Consider the following 14,546-nt stretch of genomic DNA (forward strand, 5'->3'; position numbering starts at 1 on the left):
CTACTTGTCTAAATTTCTCATTTTCATGTGTGGTATGTGGAGATCTTGGTGTTTTGCAACAAATTTTATGTCAAAATTTTGTGCTTAAAATTTCAGAATCCGTTGTCTTTCCAACTTATCGTTTTGATCCTTTTTAAACCTTTTCTAGTGTGAAGGAAATTATAATGTTTATCCTTTCCCGTGTTTCTGTAGGCATGCACTTTTCTTGCCCGTATGGATCTTAAAAAACCATCGAGCCGGTTGGCATTCACAATCTCTGATTCTGTGAAGCCAAAATCACGGGAAAATGTAACTGCTGATATCAAGCTAGGATGCTTCTCCATTACTGTTTTAGACAGCCTATGTGGAATGGTACATGAATTCTTCAAAATAAATTATGCTAGACATTCCTCTAAAGAATTTGTTTCGTTTTGTTTTTTTTTCATTTTAGTCTATTCTTATGATAAATTTGGAAGTTCCAGATGACACCTCTATTTGATGTTACCATAACCAATATCAAGCTTGCAACACATGGTCGTCTAGAGGCAATGAATGCTGTTCTAATTTCCTCTATTGCTGCTTCGACCTTCAATGCTCAGTTAGAAGCATGGGAGCCACTGGTGGAGCCATTTGATGGAATATTCAAGTAATCTTTTTATAGCTATTATTATCATGTAGTTTTGATTCACACTTGTTTTAGCTGATCTTGCCCTTCCTTTGATATTATTCCATTTCTACTTTCAAGGTTGGAAACATATGATAACAATGTACATCCACCATCAAGAATTGCAAAGAAAGTACGGGTCGCTGCAACCAGTATCATGAACATAAATGTCAGTGCAGCAAATCTTGAAACTTTTATAGGGACCATTCTCTCTTGGAGAAAACAGTTAGAACTTGATCAGAAAGCAGTGAAGCTAATTGAGGTGCAAATGTTTTTCTTCTTTGATGTTTTTGTAGTGTCAAGTGTTGATCATATTTTGATGCACAAACATATGCTTTCTAGATGTTATTAACTTGCTTTTTTCAGGAAGCTGGTTGTCATCTTAAACATGAAGAAGACCCAACTTTTTCTGCCTTGGATGAAGATGATTTTCAGACTGTAATAATCGAAAATAAACTAGGGTGTGATCTGTATCTGAAACAAATTGAGGACAATACTGATACAGTCAGTCAACTACACAATGATGACTGCACTTTTGTGTGGATCCCACCTCCAACATTTTCAGACAATCTAAAGGTTGTGGATAGATCTAGGGAAGCACGCTGCTATGTTGCCATTCAAATACTTGAAGCCAAGGTTACAGTTGCTGAAATTTTTTTAGTTCATTCTACACTTCATGGTTGTATATTTTTATTACTGTTTTGGGGAAGTAAAGATGAGTCTTCCTACTTCTTGCAGGGTTTGCCCATTGTTGATGATGGTAACAGTCACAACTTCTTCTGTGCTGTGCGCCTTGTTGTTGATAGTCAGGCAACAGACCAGCAAAAGCTCTTTCCTCAGAGTGTGAGGACAAAATGCGTGAAGCCTTTGCTTCCAAGAGAACATGAAATCAATAGTGCCACTGCAAAGTGGAATGAACTTTTCATTTTTGAAATTCCTCGAAAGGTATATCATGGTTTGATTTGTTCATTACATGCTTTTCAAATCTGTTCTTAAAGTCTGAAACACATGTTGCTATTGATCTGCCATTGTAGATGACTAACAGCCACCAGTTTGGGAATGGTGCAGAAAATAGTCATTTTGTAAGGTTTAGATTTATACGTTCTGAACATCCATGGATTATTTCTTCTATGTACTTAATGCCACAATTAGCAACAATCTTGGGATGAATTTTGGGCCCTAATACCTCAGCCTTGTTTTGTTTGTTGGTAAAGCAGCCGATTCCCACCCAACCCCCCATCCCTGCATGCTGTATCAGAGTTGAGTTATATCCTTTACTTTGGAACACCTTCTTTATAGGTAAATTAAATCAAGGGTTCTATCACAATATAGGGTGTGTACGGTATGTGTGTAAGGGGTTAAATATTACAAGGGAAACTATTAATTTTGTTAGGTGCCAAATTTGTAGGAGGGAAATTCTTAAGGAGTTAAAAAACTATTCCCCAAACGGGGCAAAATGTAGAGTAAATTTATCCTTAATAAGGGAGGAGTGAAAGGTTCTTTTTCGGTTGGATGGGGGAGGGGATTTGTCTTGCCTTTTTTCTCTTCCTTAAATTTATAACCCATCCTTTCTGTCTTTAACCTTGCAATTTCTCTCTTTCCTCAAATTCATAATTCACCCATTTTAAAAAGGGTACCAAACACAACCTTAACTCTGCTTTTCTCACTCCTAATTATAAATGATTGCATTTTCCATGAATCACTCTTTTTCACAGTGGCAGTTTTTTAGCATAGTTATGATTATTGTTTGGAGCATTTGTGCTGATAGTTGAATTTTGTCAACCATTCACACTTATGATGTATTGTTGTTACTTAGAATAGAATGTCAAGGTGAAACAATTATAGATCTATCAACTTTCTTTTTTTCTTTTCTCATTTTTTGGCAATGTCCCAGTTTTGGCCCATCATAGATTTGGGCTTGGTGAAATTCAAATAAATCCATGATGAATAGCTTTTACTTTTATTTGTGTCTGTTGAAAATTTACATGTGTGTGGGTCCAAGGCATTTGTATTTGTAAAGCTCATTTAGATTTGATACTGAAGGTGGTGCATAAACATTTGTATACTGACCAATACTCATCGAAGCACGGTCAAGTTTCTAAAAGCTACACCCACCCTTCTTTTCCTTTGTGATAATATCAACCGGGGAGCAAGCTTTATTTATTCTTTGCTTGTTAATATTTCTTTTCTTTCTTTTTTTTTGGGTAGGGTTATCCAGCATTATTTTTATCATGGATGTCTAACATTTATTTCCATTGCATCGCAAACTTTTTTTTCTGTTACTACTATTCATGTATGATATCAATGTTTCCCTTTTTCTTTGTATTCTTTCTGTTTTGAACTTTTCAACAGCTATGGAAGTTATTTTATGGAAATGTTTTGGTGAATGTAGCAGGGAGTGGCTAAGTTAGAAGTGGAGGTGACAAATCTTGCAGCAAAAGCTGGAAAGGGTATGTTTTGATGGCAGATTAACCTCTTAACTAGAGCTTTCTCCCCATAAGTTTATTATGCATGAAAGAATCTGATTTTTGTTTTGTGCTCATTGCTTGGGCTGCTGATTTGATTGCTCTGTTTATTTTGAAATAAAGGATAAGGCACTTGGGAAAATTTTAACTTTCAGTTACTGGATGATCAATCCCATGGTTGTTTTCTCTGATTCATTTATCCTCTTAATCATTTGTCTCCTTAGACTCTATCAGTGTACAGTGTTTTAATATGCCTTTGCTGTTTGTAGATTTGTTCTTTGTAATCCTGTATTTCTATACATGTTTAATAATTGTGATGTTGTACATACCAAGTGAATTATCTCTATTCTAGAATTCTTTGTGCAGTAAGCTACAGGAGTCAGGATTTCATTTCCTTCTGTCTTGTTTTATGCTTTTTGTCAAATGAAATTTTTGTGTCAGCAGAAATGATTATGAACACTTATGATGCAGGTGAAGTTGTAGGTGCCCTCTCCCTTCCTGTTGGACAAGGAGCAGTCATGTTGAATAAGGTGGCTTCTGCAAGAATGCTACATCAACCACATGATTTTCAGAATGTTATGTCATGTCCATTAAGAAGAAGGGTGAGCTATGCTTATTCATTATTCTGTGTTTGGTACAGTTCCATGTATACCTTCTATGTTGGTGGTTAACCTGTTTTCTTTTTGTCATTCTTTCAGGCTCCACGTGATGATGTTGAACAAATGCTTGAAAGTGGTCATCTGTTAGTTTCTACTACGTATTTTGAGAGGAATCTGGCAGCAAACTTTCAGAGAGATAAAGAAACTGAGCTATCTCGTAATAGAGATGTCGGTTTTTGGATCAGGCTTAGCCCGGAAGGTGCATGGGAGAGTGTTCGGTCGTTACTTCCACTGTCTGTGGTACCCAAATTACTACATGATGAATTTCTTGCCATGGAGGTTGTCATGAAAAATGGCAAGAAACATGTAATTTTTAGGGGTCTTGCTATCGTAGTAAATGATTCTGATGTTAAATTGGATATTTCTATTTGCCACGTGTCTTTGGTTCATGGCCGTGATCCATCTCTAGGAACAAGTAAATTGAACATTGTGATAGAAGAGATATTCGAGAATCAGAGTTATCATCCAATTTCTGGTTGGGGTAACAAGTTACCTGGTTTTCGAAGTACTGGCCCAGGGCGATGGAGCACCAGGGACTTCTCGTGTTCATCAAAGGTGTGTATGTTTGTTGAGTAACCATTTAATTTTTCCTATACAGTGTGCATGCTCATGTTTCATTCTTTATTTTGAAGGATTTTTTTGAACCTCACCTTCCAACTGGATGGCAATGGACATCTACATGGATTATTGATAAATCTGCACCTGTTGATGATGATGGTTGGACATATGGTCCTGACTTCCATACATTGAAGTGGCCTCCAACTTCAAAGTCATATAAATCTGCTCATAATGTTGTGCGCCGAAGGCGTTGGATCCGCAGGAGGCAACAATTAACTGGGGAAGGATCAAATAGCATGAACAGTGATTTTATTTCCATAAATCCTGGATCATCAACTGTTTTACCATGGAGGAGCATATCCAAAAATTCTGATCTGTGTTTACTAGTACGTCCTTGTGCTGATCATTCTCAGCCTGAATATGTATGGGGCCAAGCAGTTGCTTTCGTTTCTGACTACATGTTTGAGAAGGATCAACCTTTCAGTGATCAAGGTTTGCCTGCAAGACAAAATACTTCAAAGCAGCAAAGAAAAATGCCAAATGCTTTTATGCTGAATCATCTGGAGAAGAAGGATGTTCTTTTCCATTGTCGCCCAAGTAGTGGAAGTGCAGAATTTTGGCTTGGTGTGGGTGCTGATGCTTCAATCCTCCACACTGAATTAAATTCTCCTGTTTATGATTGGAGAATATCTATCAACTCCCCATTGAAGCTGGAAAACCAACTTCCTTGTGCAGCAGAATTTACAGTTTGGGAAAAGGAAAAAGAAGGGAGTTGCATTGAGCGGCAACATGGTATAATCTCTTCACGCCAGAGCATACATGTATATTCAGCTGATATCCGTAAATCTGTCTATCTTACATTGCTTCTCCAGGGTGGTTGGGTTCTTGAAAAGGTATGTATCTGTCCACATAAGTGCACTCTTTGCATCTGAAACTCAGTTGAAAAAATATGTTGTTTAACCTTGTATTCTTTAGATTAAAAATTCTGTTATGTGAGATGTTTACAGTTCATATTCTTATTGGCAGGATCCTGCCCTCGTGCTGGATCTTGGTTCCAGTGGCCAAATCTCATCATTCTGGATGGTCCACCAACAAAGTAAAAGGTTTGTGATGTATTGCATTTGACTTAGTTTTTGTTTATAGTCATGCAGATTGGGTGGATGCAGTGTTGAAATGTTGTGCTGCATTTTATTTATAACTACTTGATCCATACATATTCAAGTTCCTATCATATAACAATTTTTTCTCACTGTTGGAAAAAGAACGCATGATTGAAAGTGTTGATATGTTGTGCTAGATTTTATTTATAACCACTTGATTCATCCATTGTCGAGTTCCTATCATGTAACAAATTTTGCTATCACTGTGGAAAAAAGAATGCATGATTGAAATTAGTCTACTCTGATTAGTTTGAGTCAATGGTTCTACCTTTTGTTCTTTATTTGTTCTCTTCCAATCGTCTCTAATTTTTAGACTGATATATTAGTATATACTGAACTGTAATTTTGTAAAGTTGTTTTGTTACCTTTTTTTTCAAGCAAGGTTCCATACAAAAAAGGAGAACAGAAGAAAAATTCCATGCACGTTTCTTTAGATTAAGTGACTATTTAAGATCAACATGCGTTTCATTTCTTAAAATATAGGATTCTATTAGAACAGTGTGTTAGATATGAAGCTACATAACCAATTATTTCAAAGCTGCAATTGAACAAGTGTTCATGAATCTGACCTTATTTATGTAACCACTTGACATGTTGTTCGGAAACAAGGCAGGGCTGAACTGATCAATTTGTTGATGGGTTTGGGAATATCTTACATTCTGTTGCTTTAACATTACTTTTAACACTTGTTATTGGTACATCCTTCTGGTGCAATCAGAACCTGTTATCCTGCCTTCTTCTCTTTATTTTGAAGAGCACATAAAATAATACTTCTATGAGTTAGTAGAGAAACAAAAACTACCTTTCAATGCTGTCAGTTTTTTTTATTTTTTTTTGATGAATTGATGATATTACCATGTTGTGCCTTGGCATGTTGTACTATAGCTTACAGAATGTGGCTCTTCAATTATCATGATATTTTTGGCTTTTTTGATATTTCACATTTTCTATAATTGTTGTCGATGCAGGAGACTACGGGTGAGCATTGAACGAGACATGGGAGGAACCACTTCGGCTCCTAAAACTATTAGGTTATTTGTACCATATTGGATCGTAAATGATTCATCTCTACCATTATCATATCGAGTGGTAGAGATTGAGCCATTAGAGACAGTTAAGTCTGTGAAAGCTTCCTTTAAAAATCCCACAAACTCCATGGAAAGGAGATTTGGCACAAAGAGAAATGTTCAAGTACTTGAAGTGATTGAGGATACCAGCCCCATACCGAGCATGCTTTCTCCTCAAGACACTGCTGGTCGGAGTGGGATTATGTTGTTTCCATCTCAAAAAGATGCATACCTGTCTCCACGTGTGGGCCTTGCAGTAGCTATTCATCATTCTGAGATCTATAGTCCTGGGATTTCTTTTCTCGAGCTGGAAAAGAAGGTGATTTAGGCTGACAGTTAAATTAACTTTATGATCAAGGATTCCTATTCATTTTGTGCTGCTTCAAATTTTTCTTAGTTTGTGATGCTAAGTAGTCTCTTTCAGGAAAGGGTTGGCATAAAGGCATTTGGTTCTGATGGATCTTACTACAATCTTTCAGCATTACTGAAGACCTCAGACAGAACAAAGGTTGTCCTAGATTATGGCATTTGTTTTTTTAGCACTCAAAGATACATGTCATGCTTTTCAGTGTTAGTTGGCTTCTTTGAAAACAAGTCCATAAATTGGGAAAGTATTTTTCTTAATAGTTTAGTATTAAGTAAAACCATGCCATCATTTATTTCTATTAAGATAGCCATGTTACAGTACACCCAGATCGCATTTCAGATTTAGATCATGAAGTCTTTTGATAAGTTGATTGGTAACGTAATCTTTTGATGAGTTGAATAATGGATTTTGATGCTACCCTCATCTAGGCAATCAATAATAGAAACTGACTAAAATTTACTTCGACAACATTATCGAGGGAACCTAGGTTCTACCTGTTGTTGTTCCCCAACATGCTAGGCCCCTTCATTTTTTTGGTTGTTTCCAAATTGGATTGTTGTGCTTATACCCAGCACAGTTGCCAATGACATCCGTTATTGGATTCGGATGTGTATTGGTATTGCCCGGGGGAGGATGCGTGACAGCAACTTTCCATCTATCTCTTAGAAGCAATCTTTTCCTGTACTCGAATTAGCAAATTTTTAATTGCAATCTGGGACCAAATATGAGCACCTGCCTGGTTTGATAAATTACCTTCCAATCTAGTTCTGCTTGGTTTGATAAATTACCTTCCAACATGGTCTGTAGCCTCCAGCTTTAGATGATCTGATAATCCTCAGAGGTAAATAAATAACTCATGCAAGTAAAGTTCTGATTGCATCTTCAAGGTTAAAAACCTGAGAACTATATAATGACAGCAAAAAATGTGAAAATTTGCATTTTCTTCAGGAACAAGAAGTTATGATAAACTGTTAATGTTATCAGAAACAATGATTCAATTTTTAGTTAACAGCTCGTATTTGGGATGATACTCAGGTTCTTCATATTCAGCCACACACCTTGTTCATCAACAGGCTGGGTTTCAGTCTCTGCCTGCAGCAATGCGGTTCCCAGCTGGTGGAATGGATTCACCCCGCTGATGCTCCAAAACCCTTTGGATGGCACTCTTCTGCCGATGTCGAGCTGTTGAAGGTTTGTACAAAATAAAATATTGCTCTTCACTGGTAATGCAGATGTGTAAAGTAATAATTCCTTGGATTTTTGTATTTCAGTTGCGAGTGGATGGATACAAATGGAGTACTCCATTTAGTATTTGTAATGAAGGAATGATGCGAATATCCTTGGAGAAAGATTCAGGAGATGATCAAATGCAGCTGAGGGTACAAGTAAGAAGTGGCACAAAGAGATCACAATATGAAGTTATTTTCCGCCCAAATTCTTTGTCCAGTCCTTACAGGTTATTATACATACTCACATATTTCTCTTATCCAGCTTTTCCTGTCTGTTCTTGTTATTTTGAGGTTCTATAGCCTTGTAGAGTCCATGCAGTTACTTGGATAATATAATTATTTGGAATGCCTTGGATTAGTTTGTTCTGGCAGAACTTTACGAACAACTTCTTTGCCTACTGATATGAAAATATGGAAAAGTAGTGTTTTTGGTTAGATTAAAAGTGGTTTTTCTTTTAATATGGTATGCCAAGAGTTATAATTCGTAAAGTTATAAAGATTTTTAATCATGTTAACAATCAAGTTCTTGTAACAGGATTGAAAATCATTCGTTCTTTTTACCCATTCGCTTTCGGCAAGTGGATGGTCCCAGTGAATCATGGAAGCTTCTTCTTCCAAATGCAGCTGCTTCTTTCTTATGGGAAGACATTGGTAGAACAAGATTATTGGAACTTTTAGTTGATGGAACAGATTCATCAAAATCATTGAAATACAATATTGATGAGATTCTTGATCACCAGCCCAATCATGCAGAGGGTCAGCCTGTTAGACCATTACGGGTTACTGTTCTAAAAGAAGACAAAATGAATATTGTTAGGATCAGTGACTGGATGCCAGAAAATGAACTTCCAATTACTGGTAGAAGAGTCCAACCGCCATCATCACAACTATGTGGAAATGATTCTCTACAACAGCAGTTGCCATCGTCCACAGGTTGTGAATTTCATGTTGTTCTTGAGCTTGCTGAGCTTGGAATATCTGTTATTGACCACACACCTGAGGAGATTTTATATCTTTCTGTCCAGAATCTTCTTTTAGCATATTCTACTGGTTTGGGGTCTGGGTTTAGTAGGTAAGACAGTCTTTGAATTGATTTTTTATTCTGTAGTCAGGTTGCCATTTTCAATGTAGTCTTACAAAGTAAAGCATCAGGGGTTAACAAGAGCTTATATTCTTGTTTTCAAGAAATTCTGAATGCATGCTTGGTTTTTTAGTTAACACTTCTCTCCCAAAGAATTTTCTTTAGCATACATACCTAGTAGCAAAGTTATGAAATAGTGGTTGAGACATCAAAATGATGAAACTGTTAGTCTGATTGTTATCGGTAACTCTTAGTTGTGCTCCCCTAAAGTACTGGTGGCATTTAATTGTTGATTCTTATTGTTGAATACACAATGGTTTTAGAGGTTCCTTTGTGATGTTCATGGACGTCCAAATGACTTGCCCTGAAGTGCATCTGTACTTGTTATGCAATTTTGTCGCATAATCTTTGACTAAAGGTTTTATTGCTTCTAGGATTGTGTAGATTATAAAGCTTGAACAGGGTATAACTATTTATATCCAAAAGCTCCAAGTGGATGCCTAGCTTAGTGATTTTTTGATGACATCATTGAAGTTTTTGAGAAATGTTTCCCTGTATACTTTCTTTATATTAGTATTAGGAGTGTTTAGATTATGTACTTATTTTCCAACAATTGGAATTGAAAAGTTGTGCTTTGGCATTATTAACATTTCTGAGAAATTTTTCCTGTGTATAGTTTCTGGTCACTAGCATTAGGAGTTTGTAGATTGTGTACTTATTTGTCAACAATTGGAATTGGAAAGTTGAAAGCGGAGTTTATTCTTCTGGTGGTTTTAACATTTGTAAATATTTCTTGGCCAAATTAATTTCCTAGATTCCTGTGGCTTCAAGTTTGTTTCTAGAGTTTACATCTGATGAAGGGTAATGATTAAAATACCAACTGCTGTATTGCTTTCTCTTATAGGTTGAATCTAAGAGTGCATGGAATACAAGTGGATAACCAGTTACCATTAACTCCAATGCCAGTTCTCTTCAGACCACAGAAAGTTGGGGAGGATAGAGACTATGTATTGAAGTTTTCCATGACAATGCAATCAAATGGATCTTTAGATTTATGTCTCTATCCCTATATTGGTTTCACTGTGAGTCTGCTTGACCTTAATTGTGTTAACTTTCACATTATTCTTTGTACATATAGATAATGATTCACTCGCTGCTTTTAACAGGGACCTGAAAGTTCTGCTTTCATAATAAATATCCATGAACCTATCATTTGGCGCCTTCATGAGATGATCCAGCAGGTCAACCTCAGTAGGTTATATGATACAAAAACAACTGCTGTGTCGGTTGATCCAATTATTCATATTGGGTATGCGAAAACCTGTCTTGAAACTTAGCTTTTGCACAGACCAAACTTAATTTATCTAATATTCTTGCAATTACAGTGTTCTCAACATCTCAGAAGTTCGATTCAAAGTTTCAATGGCCATGTCACCTAGTCAAAGGCCGAGAGGAGTACTCGGGTTCTGGTCATCCTTGATGACTGCTTTGGGCAACACTGAAAATATGCCTGTAAGTGATTCAATTGTTCTTCTATTTCTTAGTTCTGAGATCTTTTAATGTTGACTGTTGAAGTCCCTGAATTTTGAATGCTGAATTAGTTTCATACTCGAGGTACTAGCATGTATGACTAGTACCTCAAGTACTGATCCAAGATTAGAATGCTGAATTAGTTTCAATGATCCAAATCTTGCTTCAAAATTCATAGCACAATTATTGATAGTTCAATCCATTTGTGCTTTACTGCTCTTGCTAAAATGGGCTCAGTTTTTTTGTGGTGGATTATTGTTGTGCCACTGCCTCAAATATATGGCACTGTGCCTGTCCATTAAGCTTAGCACTTGTGTTTGGAATATCCATCAAGGTGCTCCTTTGTTCTGCTATCAATTCATGTTAATTTTTTGTTCTCAACATAAAAAGTTAATTCTGTTTTGCATGCCTTTTTGCAGATTATTATGACTGAAATGCTGAATATGACTTGCTTTTTTGTGTTGATCAGGTGAGATTAAATCAAAGATTTAATGAGAATATGTGCATGAGACAGAGTACTATGATAGGTATTGCTGTCTCAAACATAAAAAAGGATCTACTTCGCCAACCTCTTCAACTGCTCTCTGGTGTTGATATATTGGGCAATGCAAGCAGTGCACTTGGACATATGAGTAAAGGTGTAGCTGCCTTATCAATGGATAAAAAATTCATCCAAAGTCGACAGAGACAGGTCTGCTATAAAATTTTGATTTCTCTTCTCTTGATTGTTCCGTATGAGTGAATAGGCATTTCCCTAGATCAAGAACATAATCAGGTTAATTATTAACACCATATTCTGAATGAGTGGCACCATCTATGTTGTTTTTTCATGGATGAAGCGTCCATTTACTGGCCCATCTGATATGAATTTGAGTAGGAATCCCAAGCAATGTACAATATACATGGAAGAAACGGGCCATGTGAATCATGATGTATATGGAGTTATTCTTCTTATTCCTTCATATTGCTTTTAGCATAACATAAAGTAATCAGGCTTCTCCAGCAAGTTTGCCATGGCAACTGCAAAGGAAGCTTCTGGGTTTTTTTTATATCACTGATCTTCATTTATTTATTCTCATTAGATGGAGTGTGGTAAAGCATAGGGGTGGAGTGGATGGAGCATAGGGGTGAATTTTAAGAAAAAATTTATGCCCCCTTGTCCTTGAGGCAGGGTGGGTGCCAGTGTATCAAAATATGGCTGACATTGAAGGCTTTCTCATACCCACCCTGATACTCTTCCTGTCTGCATGTTTTTGCTTTGTCCTGGCTGATATATCCTTGTACTATCTTTTAATTAAATTCTGGAATTTTGAAATTTACATTTGTCTTCCAGGAGAACAAAGGTGTAGAGGCTCTTGGTGATGTCATTAGGGAGGGAGGCGGAGCACTAGCAAAAGGCCTCTTTAGAGGAGTTACTGGTATTCTAACAAAGCCTCTTGAAGGTGCAAAAAATTCAGGTGTTGAGGGTTTTGTTCAGGGAGTTGGAAAAGGAATAATAGGTGCAGCTGCTCAGCCAGTCAGTGGGGTTTTGGATCTTTTGTCCAAAACCACGGAAGGGGCCAATGCTATGAGAATGAAGATAACATCAGCTATAACCTCAGAGGAACAACTGCTCCGCCAGAGGTTGCCTCGTGTTATTAGTGCTGATAATTTGCTTCGACCTTATAATGAGTACAAATCTGAAGGGCAGGTAACCTTGCTTGTGTAATTTACAGATCATAGTTTGTCTTTTCTGGTCTTTTAATGGGTTGTCGTGATTCTGTTGGCATAGGAATTTGACAAATTCTTTCATGGAGAATTGTAATTGTTTCCTTCATGTGCCCCTATCTGCCCACAAATGCTACTCCTATCTTAAAGAGATTCTCATCAACTAGATATACAAACATTGGCCAGACATCATATTGAGATCATATTTTGACTCTTATCCTGATATCTTATTAAAACGCTTAACTTTTTTTTAAAAAAAAAAAAACTTTGGGTGCTTTTTTAACTGTTATTGTTCAGATTTTCATAACGTTCATTTATTTTATTACATGTCATGTAAATATCACCACTACTCTGAATCCTTTTGCACATTTTTTCTTCCTGAAGGTTATATTGCAGCTGGCAGAGTCGGGTTCATTTTTTGGCCAGGTTGATCTATTTAAAGTGCGTGGGAAGTTTGCCTTATCAGATGCTTATGAAGATCACTTTATGCTCCCTAAAGGAAAGATCATTGTGGTAACACATCGAAGAGTCATGTTGCTGCAAGTAAGCTTCCTTGACAAGGAACATAAGTGTTGTATTTCCTTTCTTGTCCATTAATCACCATGGGCTTGCCTTGAGTGTGAAGCTTTATATTGTTATTTTCAGCAACCATCCAACGTTTTAGCTCAGAGGAAGTTCAGCCCGGCAAGGGATCCATGTTCAGTATCGTGGGGTGTTTTATGGGTTGACTTGGTGACCATGGAATTGACTCATGGGAAGAAGGACCAACCAAAAGCTCCACCTTCACGACTCACTCTTTATTTACGGAGTAGATCAACAGAGTCAAAAGAACAATTTCGTGTGATAAAATGCAGCCGTGAGACAGATCAGGCCCCGAAGGTCTACTCTTCAATAGAGAGAGCAGTTAACACTTATGGACGCAACCTATCAAATGTTAGTTTCCAGTCCTACATCTTATTCCATTCTTGTGTGCTCAAGCTAGCCAAACTATGAGTCTGATTTACAAGTAGAGATACAACATCTGGCTAGTGCCTACAAGTTATAGTGAACTAGTAGCCCAGCATAACGCATCTCTAAGCATGAGATGTCAGCATTTTGGCTCAACTGTTGCAGGATTTTCTCTATTTTTAAAGACTCCTCCCTTTGTTGTTCAGGAAATGCTCAAAAATCAAGTGACAAAACCATATGCACCGAGTGCAGATGTCTCCAGACTTGAAGGAATTTCAAAGGAAGGGGATTGCATCTGGTCTCCCCAGCAGATGCCTGAGTCAGTTACTCAGAGTTCAACATTTGGCAACAGCTCCAATTGATTTTGGGAAAACTGCTCAATGGAGAATGTGGTTAATATTTTGCTGAAGTCGGGTCATACAACTTCTATGCTTTTGAATGTTAAAGATTTTAGGCCACATGCCTGTGCTGTTCAGAAGGTATAACGTTGGAATTGCATTATCTTTTTTAGACTTCCAAGCATTTTATAAATCAAGTAAAAATACTACCTGACTAATTGCTTATGCATATTATTGGGAGGCAAAACCTGAATTTCTGCAATTGTGAATGCTGCTCGTGTGATTAGATGCATATGCAGGTATGGACTAGGGAAGATGTTCTTAATGGATGTTTTAGCATCCGCCATTTAAAGAAGCACCTGCAGAGACTATTGGAACAGGGCTGCTTGTCAGAAGTGCAATTTTTCTGGGATACAAGGGGAATCAGTATGGAGAGCACATCTTCATGTTTGGTGATTGAAGCTGTACAGAATAACTTCCACATCTTGATGTGGTTACTCCTAGAATGTACATGTTTTTATTTTCCTCACATACATATTTCTTCTGTGTTCTTTGTACATAGAATTTTTTCCGAAGGGGCAGTCATCTGGGCTGGCTACCGGAAAATTGGTCTCACTTGGAGACCCAAAGTTTCTGTGTAAATAGAAGTGAGACACCTCCTGTCATCTCCGGTTCTTTCTTCTGTTCTTTTCTTGTTTTTTTTTTTGGACTGGGAAAGTTGCATTAGTGTTAAATCGAATACCTCAAGACGAATATTCGAGTGCAAAATAAGAATATAAAGGTCATTCACCAAA

At 37.1% G+C, this 14,546-nt stretch overlaps 1 protein-coding gene across 4 annotated transcripts in view; it reads left to right on the forward strand.

Moving 5' to 3' along the window:
* The window catches only part of LOC118062421 (uncharacterized), a 34,971-nt gene extending 20,425 nt beyond the window's left edge, over nt 1–14,546 (forward strand). Inside the window, exons 41-65 of one of the 4 annotated variants that reach the window (XM_073411150.1) lie at nt 193–351; nt 462–625; nt 725–905; nt 1,010–1,279; nt 1,382–1,588; nt 1,678–1,725; nt 3,036–3,093; nt 3,580–3,710; nt 3,807–4,322; nt 4,400–5,218; nt 5,352–5,428; nt 6,454–6,871; nt 6,977–7,060; nt 7,955–8,110; nt 8,191–8,375; nt 8,684–9,220; nt 10,134–10,311; nt 10,396–10,538; nt 10,615–10,741; nt 11,229–11,450; nt 12,093–12,449; nt 12,851–13,009; nt 13,112–13,399; nt 13,621–13,893; nt 14,040–14,546. In XM_073411150.1, coding sequence (XP_073267251.1) covers nt 193–351; nt 462–625; nt 725–905; nt 1,010–1,279; nt 1,382–1,588; nt 1,678–1,725; nt 3,036–3,093; nt 3,580–3,710; nt 3,807–4,322; nt 4,400–5,218; nt 5,352–5,428; nt 6,454–6,871; nt 6,977–7,060; nt 7,955–8,110; nt 8,191–8,375; nt 8,684–9,220; nt 10,134–10,311; nt 10,396–10,538; nt 10,615–10,741; nt 11,229–11,450; nt 12,093–12,449; nt 12,851–13,009; nt 13,112–13,399; nt 13,621–13,776 — 5,640 coding nt within the window. In that variant the 3' untranslated portion in view covers nt 13,777–13,893; nt 14,040–14,546. The remainder of the gene's footprint in view (nt 1–192; nt 352–461; nt 626–724; nt 906–1,009; nt 1,280–1,381; nt 1,589–1,677; nt 1,726–3,035; nt 3,094–3,579; nt 3,711–3,806; nt 4,323–4,399; nt 5,219–5,351; nt 5,429–6,453; nt 6,872–6,976; nt 7,061–7,954; nt 8,111–8,190; nt 8,376–8,683; nt 9,221–10,133; nt 10,312–10,395; nt 10,539–10,614; nt 10,742–11,228; nt 11,451–12,092; nt 12,450–12,850; nt 13,010–13,111; nt 13,400–13,620; nt 13,894–14,039) is intronic. The other 3 variants (XM_073411151.1, XM_035076160.2, XM_035076163.2) reach the window with 3 other exon arrangements.

Source organism: Populus alba, chromosome 8 (genome assembly GCF_005239225.2).
Source record: "Populus alba chromosome 8, ASM523922v2, whole genome shotgun sequence".
NCBI classification, from domain to species: Eukaryota; Viridiplantae; Streptophyta; class Magnoliopsida; order Malpighiales; family Salicaceae; genus Populus; species Populus alba.